We start from the raw sequence: 27,355 nt of genomic DNA on the forward strand, positions 1-27,355 counted from the left end.
ATACATGTGGGTTACAACTTCTCCTTTTATCCACTATCTACACTGAATCAAAATATAAACGCAACATGTAAAGTGTTGGTCCCTTGTTTCATGAGCTGAAATAAAAGACCCAAAAGCTTATTTATCTCACATTTTGTGAACAATTTTGTTTACATCCCTGTTAGTGAGCATATATCCTTCGTCACACAACACAATGCCACAAACGTGTCAAGTTTTGGGGGAGTATGCAATTGGCATGCTGACTGCAGGAATGTCCACCAGAGCTGTTTCCAGGGAATTGAATGTTCTGAAACAAAGCAGAAAATGTCTCAGTTTTTCCATTGCCTGCATACTAACCAGACAAATCACCCAATGAGCAGGTTTGGGATGCTCAGGTTTGACATGTACAACAGCGTGTTTCAGTTCCCGCCAATATCCAGCAACTTTGTGAAGCCATTGATGAGGAGTCGGACAACATTCCACAGGGCACAATCAACAGCCTGATCAACTCTATGCGAAGAAGATGGGTCATGACGCATGAGACACTGACTGGTTTTCTGATCCACATCCCTACCCTTTTTAAGGTATCTGTGACAAACATGCATATCTGTATTCCCCTAATATCCATATATTAGTGCCTAAATGTCCAAATATTAATTGTAAGTCAATAAAATGTTTGAAATAGTTGTATGTGGCGTTAATATTTTTGCCACAAATTCTACCGGAGTCACAGACAACAAAACTCCCATGGCGCGCTCTCTCTCTCTCTCTCTCTCTCTCTCTCTCTCTCTCTCTCTCTCTCTCTCTCTCTCTCTCTCTCTCTCTCTCTCTCTCTTTCTCTCTCTCTCTCTCTGTGTCTCCCCCTATGCTCTGTCAGGATTGCTGTGGACACTTGAGAGGGTGTGGGTCCAGCACTGATCAGACAGGCACATAGGAAAACACACAAATAAGCATTGGTGTTTCAAAGATATATAATTTATGCAAGAGTTGCAATGTAAGTTCCTTATTAGTGTTTCTCGAAAGGTGGGTCGGGGTAGTGATGGTAGATTGCCCTTGGGTCATGCTCTAAGATTGGACTGTGTTTGGGAGATTTTATTTTACATTGCTTGATGGATCTTATGATAATTAAAGTAGGACAGTAGGACACAATATATAACAAATGCTAACCATTCCTTTTAATGCAAAATGGATTAAATGCAAACATAAAGTAGTTCTTATTCTGCCACTAGCAAGAATTGCAGAAGGACAGGAGACAGATAAACCTGTCATACAGGTACCACAATGCTGTCATTACACGTATTACAGTTTTTTCTGAATGCTTAAACACTAACAATGATTCTTGAAGCACTATCTCTGAAACCATTAACACTTGTAGGCAATGTACTTACCAAGTGTGCCAAACTGCTTTACCCTCAGTTTGTAATTTTATAACACACTTTTTGCAAAACTGTAAACACAACTCACTGCTTTACACTCAATTTGCAATTTAATAACACACTTCTAGCAAAACTGTAAATATTGGTCTCTACATTGCTACACTATTTTGTTAATAATTGCCTTTCCACATTGACACATGTGAAAACACTTTTAGATAATGAGTTCACTTACAAATCAGAGCTTGAGCACTATAATTAGGCCACAGGTAAACATTTGGTTTGGACAACAATGGAGGTCAATATTGGACAGAGAGCAAGACGGCTGAGAACTAGAGGAGGACGAGGAGGAAGAGGAGAACGAGGAGGACGAGGAGGTGAAGAAGTAAGAGGAGGAGGAGGAGAAGGAAGATGTGATGTAGGATGGGAGAGAAGGAGAGGACAGGGGAAAGGAAGAGGAAGGGGAGTCAGGAACTCAATTACAGATGAAATCAGAGTGACTGTGGTTGACCATGTTGTCAACCATGGGATGAGCATGAGGGAGGCTGGGCAAAGGGTTCAACCAAATCTGAGCCGCTATACTGTTGCAGGTGTCACCCGGATATTTAGAAATGAGAACCGGTAAGTAACTGTAAGGGCTGTAGTCTTACTGGTACAGTAATATGTACTGAACTTTCATAATGAGAAGGATATCTCACTAAAACTATTCAAATGTTCTTACAGAACTGCAAGAAAACCAGTATCTGGTGGAAGAGGTCGACTGTTCACCCCAGAGCAGGAGCAGTAAATATGGTCATTGGAAATAACTGCATCGGACTCAGAGAACTGCAGGACCACATAATGTCAGATAACACCATATTCCAAAACGTCAACAGAGTGAGTCTCTCTGCACTGTCTCGTCTACTGAAACGCGATAGAATTAAGATGAAGCAGCTGTACAAGGTCCCTTTCTTAAGAAACTCAGACTGTGTAAAACAACTGAGATATGAATATGTGCAGGTAAGCTATACTTTCCTATCATTGGTACTGGATCTGGAAGTGTATGGTGCTACATCATATTGACTGATCCCTGTCTTTTCGTACTGTGCTACATTGTTTTGTCTTGTCTTTAAGAGTTAAGAGAGTCATGGAGCTAGAAGTAGATGCAGTGCAAAATGAGCTAACATATGTGGACAAGGCAGGTTTCAACCTTGCAAAAACAAGGAAATATCATCGGACACAGTGCCATCATCAACGTCCCGGGACAACGTGGTGGCAACATAACAATGTGTGTGGCTATTAGTCAAAAAGTAGTCCTTCACCATCATGCAATCCCATACAACACTGCACACATTATCACATTTCTGGACACCCACCACAACAGAGTAATCTCAAATAACCCGGGTCCAGAGCAGCCCAGGTACGTTATCATCTGGGACAATCTTAGTTTCCAACGGGCTGCTGTGATCCGCAATTGGTTCACAGGTCACCCACTTTTCATCGCACTCAATCTCCCCCCATACTCTCTGTTCTTGAATCCTACTGAAGAGTTCTTCTCTGCATGATGTTGGAAGGTGTATGATCGCCCACCCCACCAACGCATACCCCTTCTACAGGCAATAGAGGAGGCTTGTGGAGACATGGGTCAGAGGTCATGCCAGGCCTGGATACGGCCCTCCAGGCCATACTTTCCACGCTGCCTAACTCAAGACAACATCACATGTGATGTGGATGAAGTCTTATGGCCAGACCCACAAAGAAGGTGAGATGCAACTGTAACGATTCTCGTCCTCCTCTTCTGAGGAGGTGTTGTAAGAAGGATCGGAGGACCAATGCGCAGCGTGGTAAGTGTCCATATTGTATTTATTATATGAACACAAAACAAAAACAACAAGAACGAAACTGAAACAGTCCTGAACGGTGAAATACAAAACACTGAACAGAAAATAATCACCACGAAACACAGGTGAAAAAAGGCTACCGAAGTATGATTCTCAATCAGAGACAACTAACGACACCTGCTTCTGATTGAGAACCATACCAGGCCAAACGCAAAACCAACATAGAAAAAGGAACATAGACAACCCACCCAACTCACGCCCTAACCATATTAAAAAAAATACATAATAAAAGAACGAATGTCAGAACTTGACAGCAACTTCATTTTGTTCTGTTCTTTTTTTTCTAGAACAAATGTTTTTGTTTTCTTCTACTGCGCTTTTGTTGTTTGAGGAGTGTTAGAACATTTTGAGAAAAAAAAGAAAATTATTTTCCTCTTTGGTTTGATAGTGTGTTATGTTCGCAATACACAGCCATACTTTACAAATTTGGACACCTGTGTGCATGTGTGTTTACAACATCTATGACAAAACTTTATTGCAAACTGCTATGCCCTGCACACAGAAAAATAAAAAGCTACAAGTGTTTTTCATTCATACTGTCAGTGCCTAGTTGGTTCTTCGTCTGCTTATTCAAATGATGGTTTGTGTGTCCTGAATTTACGCATAAACACACATTTTTTTTAAAGCTTTTGAAGAGTTTTGCAAGAATTGTTTGCCTTTGCAAGAGTTGTATAATGTTTTTGCTGGTTTGGTGTAAGGTTTTGTGGTTAGTGAGTTTTGCAAAAATAGCCTATAGTTTCAAAGATAGTGCCAAAGCAATCAGAAAAAACAGCAAAAAGGCTATCTGTACTATCTGTGCTATCTGTAGTCATTTAGGAGCAGAAAGGTACACTATGTCGTTGGTCTGTCTCTGTCAGCAACAATGTTTTGTGAATAGCAGGAGCGAGTGTGTGTATGCGAGCGTACGTTTCTGCATGCTGGTGTGTGTATGAGCATGTGGGCGTACAAGTGTATACGCATGTGTATGTACAGTATATGTGGTGTGTGTGAGTGTGTGTGTGTGTGTGTGTGTGTGTGTGTGTGTGTGTGTGTGTGTGTGTGTGTGTGTGTGTGTGTGTGTGTGTGTGTGTGTGTGTGTGTGTGTGTGTGTGTGAAATTAAAAGAATAGAGTAGAGTAGGCTGGGTACTGATAGGTAGTGATGAAACATGTACCTGGTGGAGTGGTGGCAGGTTGTCACAGCAGGGGCATGGGGAGCCCACAGAGCGGACCAAGTCCACCCCCCCCCCCCCCTCAGCCCGTCAGGCCACCCAGCAGCTGTAGTAACCTGAGTGAGTGTATATGGGTGGTTGCTATAACAGCCTATGTTTTAGTTACACAACACACAGAGAGCGAGAGCCCTCAGCAATAATAGTACAGTAGTATGTAGTATCAGGGGAAATCTGAGAAGACAGAAAGTGAAGGAGGGTGTCGGGGGAGAGAGATGTAGAAGAGGTCCCAGTTCATTGGCACTAAGCAGGGAAAAGGAGTTGACATGTTGACGGCACTGTGGTATTAAGCTGTTTGGTAAGGTAAAGTTTCAGCTGTTAGCTTTGTCACTCACAGATGATGGGACATAACACAGTTTGGGCTAGAGGGAGGGAGGGAGGGAGGTAAAGAGCGAGAAAGGTGGAGGGGAGAGGAAGAGAAGTAGGGAGAAAGGTGGAGGGGAGAGGAAGAGAAGTAGGGAGAAAGGTGGAGGGGAGAGGAAGAGAAGTAGGGAGAAAGGTGGAGGGGAGAGGAAGAGAAGTAGGGAGAAAGGGGAGAGCCAGAAATGTACCAAAAATACATGTTTTGTATGATGAAAAATAGATGACTAATGCATTAGGCTTGTCTACACTTTGTAGCTGACTAAGAGTTCAGAGGACATGGGTTTAAAAATGTATGTTGATGCACAACACTTGATTTCACTTCACTGCTTGAGAGAGCAGGGGTCAGAAAGAGAGCGAGTGTTTGTGTGTGAGAGAAAGGAGAGGGAGAGAGAGGGAGGGAGAGACGAGAGAGTGTGTGTGTGTGAGATAGAGAAGGAGAGAGAGTGAGAGTGAGGGAGAGACGAGAGTGTGTGTGTGTGAGATAGAGAAGGAGAGAGAGTGAGAGTGAGGGAGAGACGAGAGTGTATGTGTGTGAGAGAAGAAGAGAGAGTGAGAGTGAGGGAGAGGGAGAGACGAGAGAGTGTATGTGTGTGAGAGAGAAGGAGAGAGAGTGAGAGTGAGGGAGAAACGAGAGTGTATGTGTGTGAGACAGAGAAGGAGAGAGTGAGGGTGAGGGAGAGACGAGAGTGTATGTGTGTGAGATAAAGAAGGAGAGAGGGAGAGAGAGGGAGAGAGGGAGAGAGAGAGGGAGAAGGAGAGAGAGTGAGGGAGAGACCAGAGAGCAGAGATATGTTGAGTAATAGGGATTTCATACAACATGCAGATTGGCAGGAGAAGTCATTGGAAGCTAAACTCCATCAGATACAGTGATGGTGGAAACAGCTTGTTAGCTCATTCAGACTGTCCTAATCCACCACGTCTGTTGATTAGATACGGAATCCAAACACTGTGGAAGGAATTCACGGAGTAAGACTGAGCGAGAGGGCGAGAAAGACAGAGAGGAGAACAGAGTATGGGGAGGGGTGGTTGTGTATGAGAGAGAGAGAGAGAGAGAGAGAGAGAGAGAGAGAGAGAGAGAGAGAGAGAGAGGGAGCACAATGAATGAGTAACAGGGCTAATGTAGACAGGCAGACTGACAGAATGGGCACATTTTAACACTGACATTGAGAGGGAGGGGGCTAAGGACAGTGGGAAGAGGGAGAGGGTTGGAATACCTTACAACTATGGTACATGCATATTTGCTGGAAAAACAAGTGGGAGAACTTAGATTGAGTGAGAGAGTGTGTGTTAGGGACAGAGAGAGGGAGGGAGGTAGGATGGGAGAGCATGAGAGCAGGAGGAGGGGGATAGGGAGAGGGGAGGAGACAGAGAGTGAGTGAAGTGGTGGTCTCTCAGGGAGAGAGACACGGTAAGTACCAAGGTCCTGAGGGATAGGAGGGTAGATATACCTCAGTGTCTGCTATAAAAACTACCAGCGCATGGACCTGCAGAGACAAAGTAACAATAACAGCCACTTGTGCTCCGATACAGATCTCCTAGAGTAGATCACCAGTGAAAGACAATAGTTAGGAACAGAACAGCAGCAGACCAACAGCAGACCTACAAAGGGTCAGGAAGTTGTTGAAGTCTATTTAGATGCTGACGAGGACCCAGACAAGCTGAACAGAGAAAGACGTTCCCATTTGAGAAAACTCTACAATGACAGTAAGTGGACGTTTCTTTAAAATTCAGCTACTGTTGTCCTTATGCAAATTGTATGAAAAGTGGCGGTGTCATATATTTTAATTTCCACTATACCAACTGCAGAGAAATTCCATCGCAAAATAGTCATAAATACACAAAGACAACTATGGGATTTTTTTATACAGCCAATGTCTTCCTCGCCCCACTACATCGACAGAAGGATGATATGACATTGCACTATAGTCATAAAAACGTAGAACCACTGTTTTTACAAGTAGATTCATGATTTGTGTATTGTTTGACATTTTTACTGCATCGTTAGCAGCTAGTAAGTCAAGCATTTCACTGCACCCGTTATAGCATCTGCTGAACGCTTTACGCAACCAATAAACTTTGATTTTCTTTTGATTTGATTTGATTTAGCCTGCTGTCAGATGTTGCGTTGGACTTAGTTGGTTTTGGGGTCACATTCTATGGACAATGGTATAATGTTTATGGGTCTGTAAATACAGTAACATCACTCTGACACTAGTATCTGCATAGTGAAGTGACATTGTAATATAGACATGTCTTCATACGGGGGCGTTCAGTTGGGGGTGTCAGGGGTTACCACGGCCACGGGTCCAGAAAGGAGCACATAGTAGAGAGGCTTTTCAGCTTCCAGTGTTTATATCTTTACTGGTTTCACTTGTCTTGAAATCTGTTAATAGCGTTAGTCTTCGGACAGCTCATAATACTGTCATAGAGGCCAATATTTCAATTACAGCTAGCTCTTGTCGACAGGGGGATTCATTGACTAATAAGGGATTAATTCATAATCACCTCAGGTTACAAGGACACAGTGAATGTCAGGTGGGTGAGTCTGGGGCAACTGTCTTCCACCTGTTGCAGCAACAAGTTACGCAATTGGTGTCAATTGGGAAACGTCATTGGACATAGTGATCAGTGCTAGCCGGGGGTCAATTTCATTTAAATCAAGAGTGAATTCAATCAATCAATTGAAAAGTCCTCATTGAAGATAATTTGGTCAACATTCAATTCATTCTCTGAATTGACATGGAAATGATACCATTCCTGATTGTGATCTAAAGGAGTTCATATTTTCAGTGCTTTCTAATGTAATTGGGCTGAGGGGAAATAATGACCTTTGACCCAATGTAGCCTATCAAATCTAATTTTATTTGTCACATGCGCCAAATACAACAGGTGTAGACGTTACAGTGAAATGCTTACTTACGAGCCCCTAACCAACAATGCAGTTTAAAAAAATATGGATAAGACTAAGTGATAAAAGTAACAAGTAATTAATTAAAGAGCAGCAGTAAAATAACAATAGCGAGACTATATACAGGGGGTACCAGTACAGACCTTACCGTGAAATGCTTACTTACAAGCCCTTAAACAACAGTGCAATTCAAGAAATAGAGTTTGTCATTTATGTTAGAAATGTCTTTTATATTTTCTCCAGCGTGCCCAGCAGCAGCATATTGACTGGTTGGACCCTGCTGGCGTATTCTTGGCTTCATATCAAATGTTTGGCGTTGTTGTGTGACAAGACACAGATAGTTCAGATAGTCCACTAAAATAAAAATCCACTTACTCAAAGCCAACTCGCCGATAGATTAACTGAGCGTTTTATCAGATGGAAGATTCTGCAGCTGAAAGTTAAAACGTGTAGGTGGAAAATCTGTCGAAACAATTACTCCAGGGTCACCGTCAATAACGGCTGATGCCTGTCTGTAATCCCACTCTCTGGGGGGGAGTGGGATATGCCAATAACACATTTCCATTTCACACTGTACACTTGTAAGCACCCCCTATTTGACATTTTGATGCTCTATTATGCAACAAATATATGTGCAAGGTCGAGCTGTCACGCCCTGACCATAGAGAGACTTTTTATTCTCTATTTTGGTTCAGTCGGGGTGTGACTAGGGTGGGTATTCTAGGTTGTTTGTTTCTATGTTGGCCTGGTATGGTTCCCAATCAGAGGCAGCTGTTTATCGTTGTCTCTGATTGGGGATCATATTTCGGCAGCCATTTCCCTACTGTGTTTTGTGGGATATTGTTTATGTGTAGTTGCCTGTGAGCACGCCATTGTCTTCACGTTTCGTTCATTCTTTATTGTTTTTGTGCATTTTCAGTTAATAAACATGTGGAAACCAGATCACGCTGCACCTTGGTCTGATAATTCTTACGACGAACGTGACACAAACATATAAATATATCATGGTGGTATTATAGCTTCATCCACTGTGTTACACAAACAGTCTTTGCATCCCTGACTCATTTGCTGGCATGTTACTTTAGGGGGGGGGGTGGGATCCTGTTTTAACGAGGTCAGCAGATGTATATATGGGGTCATACTGATGATATGATACAGGGGACTGAGGGGACAGTAGGTATGTACATACAGCATGTTCTGGCTGCTCCAATGTGACATTCATCCAATCTCTCATCTCATCATTTTCTCACATTTTATGGTAATCCCTGAGGTCACCTGACATCCTGTAACAGTACATTTTATGGTAATCCCTGAGGTCGCCTGACATCCTGTAACAGTACATTTTATGGTAATCCCTGAGGTCACCTGACATCCTGTAACAGTACATTTTATGGTAATCCCTGAGGTCACTGGACATCCTGTAACAGTACATTTTATGGTAATCCCTGAGGTCGCCTGACATCCTGTAACAGTACATTTTATGGTAATCCCTGAGGTCACTGGACATCCTGTAACAGTACATTTTATGGTAATCCCTGAGGTCACTGGACATCCTGTAACAGTACATTTTATGGTAATCCCTGAGGTCGCCTGACATCCTGTAACAGTACATTTTATGGTAATCCCTGAGGTCACCTGACATCCTGTAACAGTACATTTTATGGTAATCCCTGAGGTCGCCTGACATCCTGTAACAGTACATTTTATGGTAATCCCTGAGGTCACCTGACATCCTGTAACAGTACATTTTATGGTAATCCCTGAGGTCGCCTGACATCCTGTAACAGTACATTTTATGGTGACACTGAACCATATCCACCCAAGCATACATGTATCAGCAAGTTGATCAATCAATCAATCATTCAATTGATCAATTAAAATGTATTTATATTGCATATGTCATAAAGTACTTAGTATTTACTCCCACTGCTCGTTGACCATTTTCAGTGTTGGTTGGTTATTCATCATGCAGCGCGGTAGCTTATAAACCTAGTCAATTCCTGCAAGAGTAACAAGACATTGGCAATGAAACATCAACTCCTTAGAAAAATGTTCCCCCTATTTGACCATGTTTCCTTGTTTTCTCTGTCAGGCTGCAGCTCAGGAACTGGACGAGCTATGTTTCCTCTCAGCCCAGTCCATGTCCACTCTGGAGACCTCCAACCACTTCCAGATGGTCAAGCTGCTGGGAGAGGGATCCTACGGCAAGGTCATGCTGGCCGTCCACAAGAAGAGAGGTCAGTAAAGCACCAGAGGTCACTGTGGTGGTCCCTGACCCTGGTCCTGGAGAGTTATGGGGTGGGCAGGCGTTATAAATGATACCTTCCGATATTATACTTATGCTAAAACATTTATTCTATTCTACTGAGCCATTTACTTTATGTTCGTATTCTTATCTTTTATAATTTCTTATTGTTGTTGAATTGTGGAGAATGAACCTTGCAGTAAGCATTTATCTGGACGGTATAAACCATGTGTATCCCGTACAGACAGCTAATAAAACCTGAAACTTGTTAGTGTCCACGACACACCTATAAATGCTTGTTATAAAGGCAAAAAATGGTCAAAGACTCCAGCCTCCCTAGTCATAAACTGATCTCTCTGTTACCGCACGGCAAGCGGTACCGGAGCACCAAGTCTAGGTCCAAACGGCTTCTAAACAGCTTCTACCCCCAAGCCATAAGACTGCTGAACATCTAATCAAATGGCCACCCAGACTATTTGGCCACCCAGACTATAAAATTCTATTTGCATACTACCTCAACTAACCGGTGCCCCCACACATTGACTCTGTACCGGCACCCTCCTGTATATATTGTTATTTTTTACTGCTGCTCTTTAATTACTTGTTAATTGTATCTCTTATTCTTATCATATTTTTTTTAAACTGTACTGTTGGTTAAGGGCTCGTAAGTAATCATTTCACTGTAAGGTCTCTATAAGGTCTCTATAAGGTCTCTATAAGGTCTCTCTATACCTGTTGTATTCGGCGCATGTGACTAACAAAATTTGATTTGTTCTCGTGAAATATGGGTCTGGAGGGGTCTGGGGTTACAGTTCAGAGGATAAAACACGTGAACAGTGAGGTTATTTGTCCAACGTGAGGGTAGAGGTGTCTTTAAATAGTGTCAACTTAACCGTTAGCATGAGTGTTGCTGTTATGAAGTGCTTTACTACATTCTTGGGGATAGAGTTGCTGTGGGGTTTCCTCAGGGGAGAATGACTGCCCCTTCTCATTGAAGCCACGCAGGGTTGGATAGGTTACTTTCTAAATGTCGTACGTAACAGTTTCTAGTTATCTGTCCAAAATTGTAATCAGTAACTTTTGGATTACCCAAACTCAGTAATCTGATTACTTTCCCCGAAAGAGGCACTAAAAGAAGACAAAAACTATCCATCAATCGTATTTGGTGTGTCATCATAGAGCTCTCTGACTTGTGGTCAGACTCACTTAGATGGAACAAACTTAAACGTATGCCTTTTTAAATGCTGAATTGAATGTCATTGACAAAACAGAAAGGTGTCATAATGTATTTTTCGCAAGCATCCTTCCTGAATTGAAAAGTAATCCAAGAAGTAATCATCTAGTTTTTCAAAATATCTGTCATCTGATTACAATATTTCTGCAGGCAATGTCATTTCTTAGTTAGTTTTTTTTAATCAGTTACTCCAAAACCCGGAAACCACAGAAGTTCAAGGCCAAACTGTGTTACTGCAGGCATTGTTAGCAAAAAATGGGATCCCCATGATTGTGAATGGAAAATTGTCAATCTTTGTGGTGAATAACTTTGTCACGTGATCGATGGCTTTGTCTATTCATAAACAGTCATTGGATTTCCTCTATCTAAACCCCAGGGAATAGGGAAGTAATGTCATTAGACATCCCCGGGGCTATATGGAATCTGCCAGGATGTTTTTATGTTATCAATGTGGTCACAGTGATGACAACATGATTTACTCTATAATTGATCTATTGATGTTTTGGTGCAGTATTTGATTTGATTTGAATGTCTAAATAATTTCTGGGGCCTCTCCTTCTCTCCATCAGGCACTCCCATGGCTCTGAAGTTCTTCCCCCGCCAGTCCACATCCCTCTTCTCTTTCCTGCGTGAATACAACCTCTCCCTTTCTTATTGCACTCATCCCTCTCTCACCCGGGCCCTGGGTATCTTCTTCTCCACCCCCTGCTACTACGTCTTCGCCCAGCAGGCTGGTCTCTATGGAGACCTCTACAGTGTCATCGTGTCAGAGGTCAGTTAGAATCATACATCTGTTTACAATCTCTGAGTCAGTCATACATGAGAGGTGTTTCATTTCAATGTCAAAGCACTAAAGCTAAGTGCACAACACAGACCCAGTATTGTAATTCCTCAGAGGTCTGACCTCTGTCTGCCACCACCACTACTGTTCCATATTGACCTGGTCCCAGTTGCCCTCTTCCTCTGTCAGTGAGTACATGATAAAGACTTCAATGGAATCTCTCCAGTGTCCTCCACCTCGTCCCCTCTAGTGACTCTTTGTTTGTGTCGGTCTATGCCAGTAAACTACAGTGGATGATAAGCTTGCATCATCTTCAAGACCCTGGTGCTTGCCAACAGAGCAGCAAGGGGAACTGCACCTCCTTACCTTCAGGCTATGTTCAAACCCTACATCCCAACCTGAGCACTTCGTTCTGCCACCTCTGGTCTCTTAGGCCTCCCACCCCTACAGGAGGGCAGGTCCTGCTCAGCCCAGTCAAAGCTCTTCTCTGTCCTGGCATCCCAATGGTAGAACAACTTTTACCCTATAGTCATGCCCATTTTTTGAAAACATCTGAAACCCTACCTCTTTGAAGAGTATCTTAAATAACTCTCACGGTGCCCCCTCCCCCCACCTCTTTTCACCCTAGCACTGACTTTGCTGGTAAATGCTTTGTTGGGGGATAATTTCCTTGATACAATTGTGATGTGTTGTTGTCTGACCTAGATATCTTCAGATGAATGCACTAATTATAAGTTGCGCTGGAGAAGAGCGTCTGCTAAATGTCTAACTTGTAAATGTGAAAAATTACAAGGTGTTTGCTGTCTCCGATCCTTTTAGCATCTATGGGTGGGACGAGGACAACGTGATAGAACAGTGATTCCCAAACATTTTTGCATCGTGACCCACATAAAGCTTTTTGTGTGACATAACTACTAAACTAAACCTAGCAGCCGCCTACGTTAAACTAGGACCCAAAGGGAATCCAGGCCATACCATTTATGAAACAATGATATACAGTATATTGTTGTTTCTCTTTCTCCCTCTATCTCTCTCTCTGTCTCCAGGTGGGTGTAGATGAAGAGTGTGTCCAGAGGGTGATGTCTCAGCTGAGTGGTGCCGTCTCATACCTCCACTCCATGGGCTTCGTCCACCGGGACATCAAACCAGAGAACATCTTCCTGTGTGACCGCGCCTGTCGCTGGGTCAAACTGGGTGACTTCGGCCTGGCTCGCCCCACTGGCTGCACCGTCCGCGCCGTCTGGTACGACTCGCCCTTCTGCACGCCTGAGGTGGAGCAGGCCAAAGAGTCCGAGAAAGTGAGGGAGCAGAGAGAGGAGGATGGAGAGGAGGAGGAGAACATTTGGATCACAGTGGAGACCACTATAGACAGCTGGGCCCTGGGCGTGCTGGTCTACTGCCTGCTGACGGGATGCTTTCCCTGGGAAGAGACAACCCATGACGACCCCGCCTACCGGAGGTACAAGGAGTGGTACGACCGCGAGACAGAGAGGGAGGAAAGGAGCGAGGGGCTGAGAGGGGAAAAGGAAGTAATTTGGTGCGAAGGTGAAAGTGAAAAGGACAATATCCTGAGCCTGGAGAAGAATCAGAAGTTGAACCCTATGACCCCACAGTTTGAAGGCTTCAGCCCACTGGTGATGTCTCTTTTCAGGGAGCTGCTTAACCCACAGCCCAGTCTTCGAGGAGGCCCTGATGAGATCCTCAGCTACCTGGGTGGGCCCTGGTTGATGGAGACGGAGAGAGAGGAGAAGAGGAAAGCAGAGGAGGTAGAGAAGGAGGCCAGGAAAATAAGAGAGGCAGGAACGGTGGAGGAAGGGAGGGAGAGGGAGGGAAGAGGGGAGAGATAAAGTGTTTCATACTAGACAGGTTCGAGAATTTTTAAGATGTACTGTACATTTTCGAAGACAATATTTGCTTGATAGAGGTTGATATTCTGAATATTTTGCTGAACATTTCTTACTCTGTATTGATAGAATTGAGACAACTGTATTTTGATATTGTTGTATGTTTGACCTTGTAATAGTTCTCTACAGTGTAATGCAACTTAATATTATATGTGTGTGTGAGCGTGCATGTGCCATACCTGCCTGTGTATGTGCGTGCTTGAACATGATCGTGAGTGTGCATGTGTGCTTAGGGACAGCTAGCCTCTTAAGAGAATACATTAATTAGTTCTCCTTCAACACACTGGCAGTATTATAATGATCACTCTATGACACTTTATGTTGTAAAAATATCTGAATAAACCAGTTTGTATTTATATACATGTCTTGCTTCTCTATGTTTGTCTAATACACTTTTTCTTGTATTCTTTTAAAATAAATTTCCAATATACAAACCTAGGGATTTTGTGAAAAATCAGCAAAACTAGGTTATCCACAAGTGTACCTGGGGGCTCTGTCCCCTCAGTTCAAACTTTAGCCCCGTCAGTTTTAGTTTTATGTCACTATATAAAAATAGCTAAATAATTACAATGACTGAGTGACAGGTTGACGCAAAAAAAAATATATGTCAGCTGCGTTGTGTCAGCACAATAGACAGAATGCGCTGCGGTGTGTGTATAGGGCTATGTTAAGCTGTTGGGGCGGTTAAATCAAATCAAATCCTATTTTATGTGTCTAATACAACAGGTGTAGACCTTACAGTGAAATGCTTACTTACAAGCCCTTAAGAAAATTAAGAGTTAAGTAAAAAAAATAGTTAATGATTTTTTTATTTTTACAAATAACAAATAATTAAAAAGCAGCATTAAAATAGCATTAGAGAGGCTGTATACAGGAGGTACTGGTACAGCAGGAGGTATCGAGAGAGGCTGTATACAGGAGGTACTGGTACAGCAGGAGGTATCGAGAGAGGCATGACTCCTTTGAGTTGCCATAAAAAAAGGGGAAAAACGTTTCTCATCTCTGTGGTAGGATGTGAATAACGTGATGTAATATTTGATTTTGATGTATAAGGGCGGGGTCAAGTTGATGGTCTAACGGACCTTTCTGGTTCTCTGCTGTTCCTATGGGTGGCGCTCTGAGGGGTGTCTTCCTTATGATGGTGTGAGGTTTTCATCCCGACATTTCCCAGTTCAAAACAACTGGGAATGACGTCAGTGATCTTCAGGTCGGAAAGTCGGAGCTCCAGAAAGAGGCTCGAGTCCCCGAGTTGAAATTCCGACTTGGATGACCGATCAAAATTATTTTCCCAGTTTGAGTCCCCCCCCCCCAGAGTTCCCAGTTTTGAATGCGGCGCTGATCCCCACTGATACTTATGAAAGTAGTGCAGTGGATGTATACATCGTATTGTAATGAAACAGCAGGGAGCAGGTCTCGAGCCCTCGACCTTCGAGCCCAAGGTCCGGCGCGCTATCGACTGTGCCGCAAAAGCATGCACACTCGGCAATAGGTCTACCCGTGAATGTTCCAAAATGCATTTAGCTGGAAACACCGTTGTAAAATGTGCACCGCACACGCAAGCGGTTTCATTGACAGATATGGAAATATCCATTAGAAAGAGGGGGGATTGAAATATGCAACACCTATCATCAGTTGCTAATGTGATTAGGATCATGCCTTTGGCTGCTAGAATAATAATACTTGACCTCCACGTTTCTGTGGTGGGATTTTGGCTATTTGAAGCAAGATAATACATGCGTCATAATATGAAATAAAACGTCCAGGTTTACTAATGACAGCGATGCTAATGATAGGTCTAACCGTCTTCCGGTAGATGAAATGTTAACTAGTACCACATTTTCATACTTGAGTAAAAGTAAAGATACCTTATTAATAGAAAATGACTCAAGTAAAAGTGGAAGTCACCCAGTAAAATCCTACTTGAGTAAAAGTCTGAAAGTATTTGGTTTCAAAAGTAAATGTATTGCTTAAAATAAAATAAAAAAGTAAAAGTATATAAATAATTTTAAATTCCTTATATTAAGCAAACTAGGCGGCAACTTGTTTAATTTTGTAACATTTATTTCTGGATAGCCAGAGGCACTCTTCAACACTCAGACATCATTTACAAACGAAACATTTGTGTTCAGTGAGTCCGCCAGATCAGAGACAGTAGGCATGACCAGCGATGTTGTCTTGATAACTGTGTGAATTGGACCATTTTCCTGTCCTGCTAAGCATTCAAAATGTAACGAGTACTTTTTCGTGTCCGGGAAAATGTATGGAGTAAAAAGTACATAATTTTCTTTAAGAATGTAGTGAAGTAAAAGTAAAAGTTGTAAAAAATATAAATAGTAAAGTACAGATGCCCCAAAAAACTACTTAAGTAGTACTTTCAAGTATTACTACCTAAGTACTTCACCCCACTGCAGAATGATACCATGATATTATTTGCATCAATCCAGTGGCCAGTGGACAATCCAGTGGACATTTTACGAATTCCATCTCATGTGCTACAGAAACACCACAAACAATAATGCTAGGTGGCTGTACACTTGAATTAAAGGGTAACTACTCTAAAAATCAACATTTCTGAGATTTTTCCCAGACCTCAAAAGAGGTCTGCTGATATGGTTTAAACATTGTTATGGACTTAGAACATCCAATTTTTCGGAAGAAAAAAAGTGTGACTTCTGAAACTTGTGAATTTCTGACTCGGTTCATCTGTTTCAATAGTAGGCCTACTATTAGCCTTCTGCACGGTACAGCTTGGGTTGGCCTGACTGATTTTAGAGTGTATGTCACTCTAAAGTGTGTCACTCTAAAGTGTTAAAGTGTGTCACTCTAAAGTGTTAAAGTGTATGTCATTCAGAGTGTATGTCACTGTTTCTCATATAATGTTTCACACAGGGCGCCTTTCCTTTGCCTGGCGGCCGTTTAGATTTTTTTGTTTAAATATTAGAGTATACCCACTTCTCCAGGCACAGCACTGCTCCGACTGGGGAAAATCTATTTGAATAGTCATCCAACTCGGAATTCCACCTTAGGAACTTGGTCCTCTTTCCAGAGCTACGACTTTCCGACCTGAAGATCACTGACGTCATGATTTGAACTTGTATTTTTCAGAGTTCCCAGTTGTTTTGAACGTGGCGTAAGTCTGACACTGAATTGATTATGACCACTGAATTGATTATGACCGAGCTCTCTCCAGAGCCTGGAAAGGAGAGGGTGTGCTCTGACCCTTTCCAAGGCACGTTCCTGGGTGTGGCATGGAAGTTGTGTCACTGATGGGGGTCTGGAGACAACCCCAGTGTCCACTGTGCATCATTCGGGAGAGAATGCTCCCTTACCTGCTTCAACAAAAGCACACGCGGGGAAGTTTATGGCCACCACATTGCCAAAAGGTTAGTGGACAGTGTTTAGGGCAAAGTGTTCATCTGCCTCAGGGCAACTGCTATGATGTTCTTTTATTTGCTCCGCCAATCTACATTCACCAAATTTACATATCATGTTAATCAATATGTATCATGTACCCAGTGCTCATTTGGAATGAGCCATTCTGCCTTGCTGTCACATGTCCATTAGTTTGGGTAGTGTGTGCTTTTAAGGGGTTGGTCAGATATACTGAACCCCAATGATTTCAGTTGAAGGGAACGCTCCTACGTCTTGACAACGTTTATGCGGTTACTGCTTATGTGTGAGGAACGTGTCTGGAGCATCATTTAAAATGTGGAGACCAGAATAAGGGGAGGGGTGTGTGGTGAAGATGTGCTGTAGGCACATCTCTCTCCACTATTGACACTGACTCTCGCCAATACTTGCACACTATTTATTTAATTGTGTCAATTTGTCAATGTTTATCAATGCCCCATGAAATATATATTCATCAGTGAAGTTACTGTTAGTCCCAACATATTCCCCCATTAATTTAGAATGTTTGGTTCCCGGAATGTTTATAATTCATTAAATATAATATTCACTGAGTGTAGAAAACATTAAGAACACCTGCTGTTTCCATGACATAGACTGACCAGGTGAATCCAGGTGAAAGATGATCCCTTATTGATGCCACTTGTTAAATCCACTTTAATCAGTGTAGATGAAGGGGAGGAGACAGGTTAAATAAGGATTTTTTTAAGCCTTGAGACAATTAAGACATGGATTGTGTATGTGTGCCACTCAGAGGGTGAATGGACAATACAAAACATTTAAGTGCTTTTGAACGGGGTATGGTAGTAGGTGCCAGGCGCACCGGGTTGAGTGTGTCAAGAACTGTAATGCTGCTGGGTTTTTCAAGATCAATAGTTTCCTGTGTGTATCAAGAATGGTCTACCACCCAAAGGACATCCAGCCTACTTGACACAACTGTGGGAAGCATTGGAGTCAACATGGGCCAGCATCTCTGTGGGACACTGTCGACACCATATACAGAGCCTTCGGAAAGTATTCAGACTCCTTTACTTTTTACACATTTTGATACATTACTGCCTTAGTCTAAAATTGATTGAAATCACAGCAATCACAGCAATCTACACACTGCCCATTAATTACAAAGCAAAAACACGATTTGGAAAGGCACAGTTGACAGTGCATGTCAAAGCAAATATCAAGCCATGAGGTTGAAGGATTTGTCCGTAGAGCTCCGAGACAGGATTGTATTGAGGCACAGATCTGGGGAAGGGTACCAAACAATGTCTGCAGCATTAAAGGTCCCCAGGAACACAGTGGCCTCCATCATTATTTGGAAATTTGGAACCACCAAGACTCTTCCTAGAGCTGGCCGCCGGCCAAACTGAGCAGTCGGAGGAGAAGGGCCTTAGTCAGGGAAGTGACCAAGAACCCGATGGTCACTCTGACAGAGCTCTAGAGTTCTTCTGTGGAGATGGGCGAACCATCCAGAAGGACAACCATCTCTCCAGCACTCTACCAATCAGGCCTTTATTGTAGTGGCCAGACGGAAGCCACTCCTCAGTAAAAGGCACATGACAGACCGCTTGGAGTTTGCTAAAAGGCACCTGAAGACTCTCAGACACTGAGAAACAAGATTCTCTGGTCTGATGAAACCAAGATTGAACATTTTGGCCTGAATGCCAAGCGTCACGCCTGGAGGAAACCTGGCACCGTCCCTACGGTGAAGCATGATGGTGGCAGCATCATGTTGTGGGGATGTTTTTCAGCGGCAGAGACTGGGAGACTAGTCAGGATCGAAGCATTGTTTTTTATTTTATTTTATTTCACCTTTATTTAACCAGGTAGGCTAGTTGAGAACAAGTTCTCATTTGCAACTGTGACCTGGCCAAGATAAAGCATAGCAGTGTGAACAGACAACACAGAGTTACACATGGAGTAAACAATTAACAAGTCAATAACACAGTAGAAAAAAAGGGGAGTCTATATACATTGTGTGCAAAAGGCATGAGGAGGTAGGTGAATAATTACAATTTTGCAGATTAACACTGGGGTGATAAATGATCAGATGGTCATGTACAGGTAGAGATATTGGTGTGCAAAAGAGCAGAAAAGTAAATAAATAAAAACAGTATGGGGATGAGGTAGGTGAAAATGGGTAGGCTATTTACCAATAGACTATGTACAGCTGCAGCGATCGGTTAGCTGCTCAGATAGCAGATGTTTGAAGTTGGTGAGGGAGATAAAAGTCTCCAACTTCAGGGATTTTTGCAATTCGTTCCAGTCACAGGCAGCAGAGTATTGGAACAAAAGGCGGCCAAATGAGGTGTTGGCTTTAGGGATGATCAGTGAGATACACCTGCTGGAGCGCGTGCTACGGATGGGTGTTGCCATCGTGACCAGTGAGCTGAGATAAGGCAGAGCTTTACCTAGCATGGATTTGTAGATGACCTGGAGCCAGTGGGTCTGGCGACGAATATGTAGCGAGGGCCAGCCGACTAGAGCATACAAGTCGCAGTGGTGGGTGGTATACGGTGCTTTAGTGACAAAACGGATGGCACTGTGATAAACTGCATCCAGTTTGCTGAGTAGAGTGTTGGAAGCAATTTTGTAGATGACATCGCCGAAGTCGAGGATCGGTAGGATAGTCAGTTTTACTAGGGTAAGTTTGGCGGCGTGAGTGAAGGAGGCTTTGTTGCGGAATAGAAAGCCGACTCTTGATTTGATTTTCGATTGGAGATGTTTGATATGAGTCTGGAAGGAGAGTTTACAGTCTAGCCAGACACCTAGATACTTATAGATGTCCATATATTCAATGTCGGAACCATCCAGGGTGGTGATGCTAGTCGGGCATGCGGGTGCAGGCAGCGATCGGTTGAAAAGCATGCATTTGGTTGAGTGTGGCTGAGGTGCACCCGTGACCGGCTCGGAAACCAGATTGCACAGTGGAGAAGGTACGGTGGGATTCGAAATGGTCAGTGACCTGTTTGTTGACTTGGCTTTCGAAGACCTTAGGCAGGGCAGGATGGATATAGGTCTGTAACAGTTTGGGTCCAGGGTGTCTCCCCCTTTGAAGAGGGGGATGACTGCGGCAGCTTTCCAATCCTTGGGGATCTCAGACAATATGAAAGAGAGGTTGAACAGGCTGGTAATAGGGGTTGCGACAATGGAGGCGGATAGTTTCAGAAATAGAGGGTCCAGATTGTCAAGCCCAGCTGATTTGTACGGGTCCAGGTTTTGCAGCTCTTTCAGAACATCTGCTATCTGGATTTGGGTAAAGGAGAACCTGGAGAGGCTTGGGCGAGGAGCTGCGGGGGGGCGGGGCTGTTGGCCGAGGTTGGAGTAGCCAGGCGGAAGGCATGGCCAGCCGTTGAGAAATGCTTATTGAAGTTTTCGATAATCATGGATTTATCGGTGGTGACCGTGTTACCAAGCCTCAGTGCAGTGGGCAGCTGGGAGGAGGTGCTCTTGTTCTCCATGGACTTCACAGTGTCCCAGAACTTTTTGGAGTTGGAGCTACAGGATGCAAACTTCTGCCTGAAGAAGCTGGCCTTAGCTTTCCTGACTGACTGCGTGTATTGGTTCCTGACTTCCCTGAACAGTTGCATATCGCGGGGACTATTCGATGCTATTGCAGTCCGCCACAGGATGTTTTTGTGCTGGTCGAGGGCAGTCAGGTCTGGAGTGAACCAAGGGCTGTATCTGTTCTTAGTTCTGCATTTTTTGAATGGAGCATTGTACAGAGAGATCCCTGATGAAAACCTGCTCCAGAGCGCTCAGGACCTCAAACTAGGGTGAAGATTCATCTTCCAACAGGACAACGACCCTAAGCACACAGCCATGACAATGCAGGAGTGGCTTCGGGACAAGTCTCTGAATGTTCTTGAGTGGCCCAGCCAGAGCCCGGACTTGAACCAGATCGAACATCTCTGGAGAGACCTGAAAATAGTTTTGCAGCAACGCTCCCCATCCAACCTGACAGAGTTTGAGAGGATCTGCAGAGAAGAATGGGAGAAACTCCCCAAATACAGGTGTGCCAAGCGTGTAGTCTCATACCTAAGAAGACTCGAGGCTGTAATCACTGCCAAATGTGCTTCAACAAAGTACTGAGTAAAGGGTCAATACTTATGTAGATGTAATATTTCAATTATTTTGAATTTCTTAAAAACGGTTTTTGCTTTGTCAATTTGCTATATTGTGTGTAGATTGATGAAAAAAACAACAACAATTTAAAACATTTTAGATTAAGGCTGTAATGTAACAAAATGCGGAAAAAGTCAAGGAATCTGAATACTTTCAGAATGTTTTAAAAGTGTTGAATTTTTATGTGAAATGTTTACAATGCTTTTTTTGAATCTACCTGCCAGTTAACAATTAGCTAGCTGGCTTTATCTGGCACATTTACAAAAATGTTGATTGATGTGCAATCCAAACCTCTCTGCCAATAACAGCTTTTTCAGTGTCGGCTCCCCACCCAGAAATGGCTCTTTGCTAAGAAGCTGTTGTCATGAACATGAGGAGAGACGGACCAAGGCGCAGCGGATGTTGATTTATATACATATTTATTATAAAGTGAAACTTAGCAAAACTAAACAATAAAATAAACTAACAACAAAACGTGACTACATGGTGCACATGCACAAAACTCAAAATAATATCCCACAAATGCAGGTGGGGAAATAACCTACCTAAATATGATCCCCAATCAGAGGCAACGATAAACAGCTGCGTCTAATTGGGAACCATATTAGCACCCACATAGAAATATCTATACTAGATCACCCCCTAGTCATGCCCTGATCTACTACACCATAGAGAAACAATGGCTCTCTATGGTCAGGGCTTGACAGCTATTTTTGTTTCTTTTTGACTGTTTACATTTTTTGAAATGTCACCTTTATTTATACAAGTAAGTCAATTAAAGAACTAATTCTTATTTACAAGGATGACCTGTCAAGCACATCAATAAACAACACATCAATAAACAACAGTTTCACTATACATATCTGTATACGCATCAATAAACAACAGTTTCACGATACATATCTATATACACATCAATAAACAACAGTTTTACTATACATATCTATATACACATCAATAAACAACAGTTTCACGATACATATCTATATACACATCAATAAACAACAGTTTTACTATACATATCTATATACACATCAATAAACAACAGTTTCACGATACATATCTATATACACATCAATAAACAACAGTTTTACTACACATATCTATATACACATCAATACATGAAAAGCAAACACAAAACACGAAAAGCAAACAACAAACACATTCCTCAGTAAAATATGTCCTCTTATATCCGACTGAATTTCATTGGAGGCACCAAATCTGGCAACTTTAAGGACTTTTGGAGATAATTTTCCATGAGAGGACAAAAAAAGAGGTTATCTGTCCCTGAGTCTGGGTCTGGGTCTGAGTCTGGGTCTGAGTCTGAGTCTGGGTCTGAGTCTGGGTCTGGGTCTGAGTCTGGGTCTGGGTCTGAGTCTGGGTCTGAGTCTGGGTCTGAGTCGGGGTCTGAGTCGGGGTCTGGATCTGAGTCTGGGTCTGAGTCTGGGTCTGAGTCTGGGTCTGAGTCGGGGTCTGAGTTGGGGTCTGGATCTGAGTCTGGGTCTGAGTCTGGGTCTGAGTCTGGGTCTGGGTCTGAGTCTGGGTCTGAGTCTGGGTCTGAGTCGGGGTCTGAGTCGGGGTCTGAGTTGGGGTCTGGATCTGAGTCTGGGTCTGAGTCTGGGTCTGAGTCTGAGTCTGAGTCTGGGTCTGGGTCTGAGTCTGGGTCTGGGTCTGAGTCTGGGTCTGAGTCTGGGTCTGAGTCGGGGTCTGAGTCGGGGTCTGAGTTGGGGTCTGGATCTGAGTCTGGGTCTGAGTCTGAGTCTGAGTCTGAGTCTGAGTCTGGGTCTGAGTCTGGGTCTGAGTCTGGGTCTGAGTCTGGGTCTGAGTCTGAGTCTGAGTCTGGGTCTGAGTCTGGGTCTGGGTCTGGGTCTGAGTCTGGGTCTGAGTCTGAGTCTGAGTCTGGGTCTGAGTCTGGGTCTGGGTCTGGGTCTGAGTCTGGGTCTGAGTCTGGGTCTGAGTCTGAGTCTGAGTCTGGGACTGAGTCGGGGTCTGGGTCTGAGTCTGGGTCTGAGTCTGGGTCTGAGTCTGGGTCTGGGTCTGAGTCTGGGTCTGAGTCTGGGTCTGAGTCGGGGTCTGAGTCGGGGTCTGGGTCTGAGTCTGGGTCTGAGTCTGGGTCTGAGTCTGGGTCTGGGTCTGAGTCTGGGTCTGAGTCTGGGTCTGGGTCTGGGTCTGAGTCTGGGTCTGAGTCTGAGTCTGGGTCTGAGTCTGGGTCTGGGTCTGAGTCTGGGTCTGAGTTTGGCTCTGAGTCTGAGTCTGGGTCTGAGTCTGGGTCTGAGTCTGGGTCTGAGTCTGGGTCTGGGTCTGAGTCTGGGTCTGAGTCTGGGTCTGGGTCTGGGTCTGAGTCTGGGTCTGAGTCTGAGTCTGGGTCTGAGTCTGGGTCTGGGTCTGAGTCTGGGTCTGAGTTTGGCTCTGAGTCTGAGTCGGGGTCTGAGTCGGGGTCTGAGTCTGGGTCTGGGTCTGAGTCTGGGTCTGAGTCTGGGTCTGAGTCTGAGTCTGGGTCTGAGTCTGGGTCTGAGTCTGGGTCTGAGTCGGGGTCTGAGTCGGGGTCTGAGTCTTTGTCTGGGTCTGAGTCTGGGTCTGAGTCTGGGTCTGGGTCTGGGTCTGAGTCTGGGTCTGAGTCTGGGTCTGAGTCTGAGTCTGAGTCTGGGTCTGAGTCTGGGTCTGAGTCTGGGTCTGAGTCGGGGTCTGAGTCGGGGTCTGAGTCTTTGTCTGGGTCTGAGTCTGGGTCTGAGTCTGAGTCTGGGTCTGAGTTTGGGTCTGAGTCTGGGTCTGGGTCTGGGTCTGAGTCTGGGTCTGAGTCTGAGTCTGGGTCTGGGTCTGGGTCTGAGTCTGGGTCTGAGTCTGAGTCTGGGTCTGGGTCTGAGTCTGGGTCTGGGTCTGAGTCTGGGTCTGAGTCTGGGTCTGAGTCTGGGTCTGAGTCTGGGTCTGGGTCTGAGTCTGGGTCTGAGTTTGGGTCTGAGTCTGGGTCTGGGTCTGGTAACTTATACGTCTGAAGGTTGGTAAGGTATGGCAGAAGTTAATGAAAGAGTGCTTTATAGCTCGAAGGAGCTCAATAGCTGCGGTAAAGGAGTCAATGGAATGCAGACCAGATTGGCACAATCAAAACATCTGAACTAATAAAGTGGATATTGTTCAAATTTGTCATTAATTATATTTTGTAACAGGCCCACAATATGGTTACTTAAGTCAGATTTGGATATATATGGCTGTTTTTGCTGCATAACATTTAGAAGCTGTCCCTTTTCAGGTTTAGAAGAAGTGACTGCTAATTGCTAACTCCTGTTCGTATAAACTGGTAGCATAGCTAGCATATAGAAATCAGTGGTGGTAGTCAAAGTCATTTGTAACTGTAATGAAGTTGATTGGTGACGATGACATGAACATGTGTTGGGGTTGGCATCCATACAAGCTTTATACTCAGATTTTAACCCCAACATAGAGTGAGATATCACATACACAATAGCCTAAATGTAGGCAAATTTTGCTGGGGAGCAATGAGGAAATTCGGGATCTTTCTCCCTCGGCCCTTTCCCCCACAAGATTCCATAGTAATTCAATTGTTTTGGTCATTTTGATTGACCATTTCACTGCGTCTATGCATTAATCTATGAGACTTCAAGGAGGGCCAGCTTACTTTCTGATACAAAATGCAATGATGTGTACTGAACCTATAAGCACAATGTGCTATGATAAACTGTGTACAATGGCTTCAATACAGTGGCAGCTGGATTCATTAGATTTTGCCATAGTCAATAACCGGGTTGAGTGTTGACTGGATTATTTGTTTTCTGCTATTTAACAAAAGACCGGACCTGTTCCTATAGCAAAAGCCTAATAATTATTGAAATAATAATTAATTTCTTAACTAACTCAACAAAATACTTTTTGAAAGATAGCTTTTCATCAATCCAGTTACCCAAATAGTCATAATCAGGGACACGATCAATGAGGCAACATCCAAAGTCATGCATCAGATACATTTTAAAAACATATACTTGTTTTTACTTGCATTAATGACCAATATCAGTTCAACAAAGGCCTTCTACAGGGCTATAAAGACAGATTGAAACTTTGACAGAGGCTGATCAGCTGTGGGGGCAAAAGCATTCACCACAGTGTTAGCTGCATACAGGTGACAGTCATGTCTTAATTTCTTTTACAGATAAACTAATATTGTTCATGTAAATAGTGAAAAGAACAGGACCAAGAATTGATCTCTGTGGGACACGCTTTGTTAGGCCCAGAAAACCTGATTTAACACGATCAGTAAATACACTCTGTTCTGTCCTTTAAATCATTTCCAAACCAGCTACACACAGCCTGGTCCAGGCCAATTGATGAACGCCTCTGAGTAAGTAATTGTGTCGAAGGCTTTAGACATATCCATAAAAAGGGCCGCACAGTGTTTCTTCTTATCCAAACAATTAAGAACATCAGTTAACCCAAGAAATAGCAGAAATGGTGCTATGACCAGGTCTGAAAACTACCTGACTGGTGTTCATTTTAGAATACATTTCATCGAGCTGACAAGGTACAAAATCTGTCGTTCTGCCCCTGAACAGGCAGTTAACCCACTGTTCCTAGGCCGTCATTGAAAATAAGAATTTGTTCTTGACTGACTCGCCTAGTAAAATAAATAAATAAAAAAAATTTTAAAAAGTCGTTAAAAGGGACCTAAGTTGAGTATTTACCAAGGATAAGATCATTTGTGCTAGGCAAGAGAGTTAGGAAATGGGGTGATAATTATTTAGGTCACACAGGTAACCACCTTTGTGAAGGGGGAGTATATAGGCCGCTTTTCAATCTTGCTTAACTCTTGATACTACCCATCCCGAATCCGGGATCGTGAATACAGCCTCAGGCTCATTAGCATAACGCAACGTTAACGATTTCTGAAAATCGCAAATGAAATGAAAATAATATGCCTGCTCTCAAGCTTAGCCTTTTCTTAACAACACTGTCATCTCAGATTTTCAAAATATGCTTTTGAACCATAGCAAATCAAGCATTTGTGTAAGAGTATTGCAAGCTAGCTTAGCATTTTGCGTAGCATTTAGCACGCAACATTTTCACAAAAACCAGATAACCAAATAAATAAAATCATTTACCTTTGAAGAGCTTCGGATTTTTTCAATGAGGAGACTCTCAGTTACATAGCAAATGTTCAGTTTTTCCTGAAAGAATCTTTGTGTCTGAGAAATCGCTCAGTTTTGTACATCACATTTGGCTACCGAAACGAACCGAAAATTCAGTCACCAAAACGTCAAACTTTTTCCAAATTAACTCCATAATATCGACCGAAACATGGCAAACGTTGTTTAGAATCAATCCTCAAGGTGTTTTTTCACATATCTCTTCATTGATATGCCGTTCGTGGAAGCCTGCTTTCCCCTCAGAATGACACACCAATTTCAACGGAGGACACCGGGCGGACACCTGGAAAATGTAGTCTCTTATGGTCAATCTTCCAATGATATGCCTACAAATACGTCACAATGCTGCAGACACCTTGGGGAAACGATAGATATTGCAGGCTCATTCCTCTCGCATTCACAGCCATATAAGGAGACAATGGAAAACAGAGCCTCAAAAATCCTGCTCATTTCCTGGTTGCCGTTTCATCTTGGTTTTGCCTGTAGCTCCTGTTCTAGGGCACCCACAGACAATATCTTTGCAGTTCTGGAAAATTCTGGAGTCTTTTCTTTCCAAAGCTATCAATTATATGCATAGTCGAGCATCTTTTTGTGACAAAATATCTTGTTTAAAACGGGAACGTTTAGTATCTCTAATAAATGCAGTAGAGCAGTGATCACTGAGATCATTGAAAACAATCACAGTAAGGTATTGAATTGTTACCCAGAAATGATTTGATATTGACATAAAAACAGCTGCATTGGACCTTTAATGTCATGTCTTGTTATGTCTGTTCCTGTCCTTTCTCTTCATTCTCTC

At 43.3% G+C, this 27,355-nt stretch overlaps 1 protein-coding gene across 1 annotated transcript; it reads left to right on the forward strand.

The window, feature by feature from the left end:
• The first annotated feature begins 6,163 nt into the window (after positions 1-6,163).
• LOC135523054 (serine/threonine-protein kinase SBK2-like) lies at positions 6,164-14,213 on the forward strand. Its single transcript, XM_064949777.1, has 4 exons — positions 6,164-6,505; positions 9,802-9,946; positions 11,758-11,960; positions 13,016-14,213. The coding sequence occupies exons 1-4, from the start codon at positions 6,500-6,502 to the stop codon at positions 13,814-13,816; spliced, it is 1,155 nt and encodes a 384-aa protein (XP_064805849.1). The 5' UTR covers positions 6,164-6,499; the 3' UTR covers positions 13,817-14,213.
• Positions 14,214-27,355: the final 13,142 nt, after the last annotated feature.

Source organism: Oncorhynchus masou, chromosome 30 (genome assembly GCF_036934945.1).
Source record: "Oncorhynchus masou masou isolate Uvic2021 chromosome 30, UVic_Omas_1.1, whole genome shotgun sequence".
Classification (NCBI taxonomy): domain Eukaryota; kingdom Metazoa; phylum Chordata; class Actinopteri; order Salmoniformes; family Salmonidae; genus Oncorhynchus; species Oncorhynchus masou.

Coding starts and splice junctions, on each gene's coding strand:
- LOC135523054 (XM_064949777.1), top strand. Junction 9,947..11,757: donor GGCCGTCCACAAGAAGAGAG/GTCAGTAAAGCA, acceptor TCTCTCCATCAG/GCACTCCCATGGCTCTGAAG. Junction 11,961..13,015: donor ACAGTGTCATCGTGTCAGAG/GTCAGTTAGAAT, acceptor CTCTGTCTCCAG/GTGGGTGTAGATGAAGAGTG.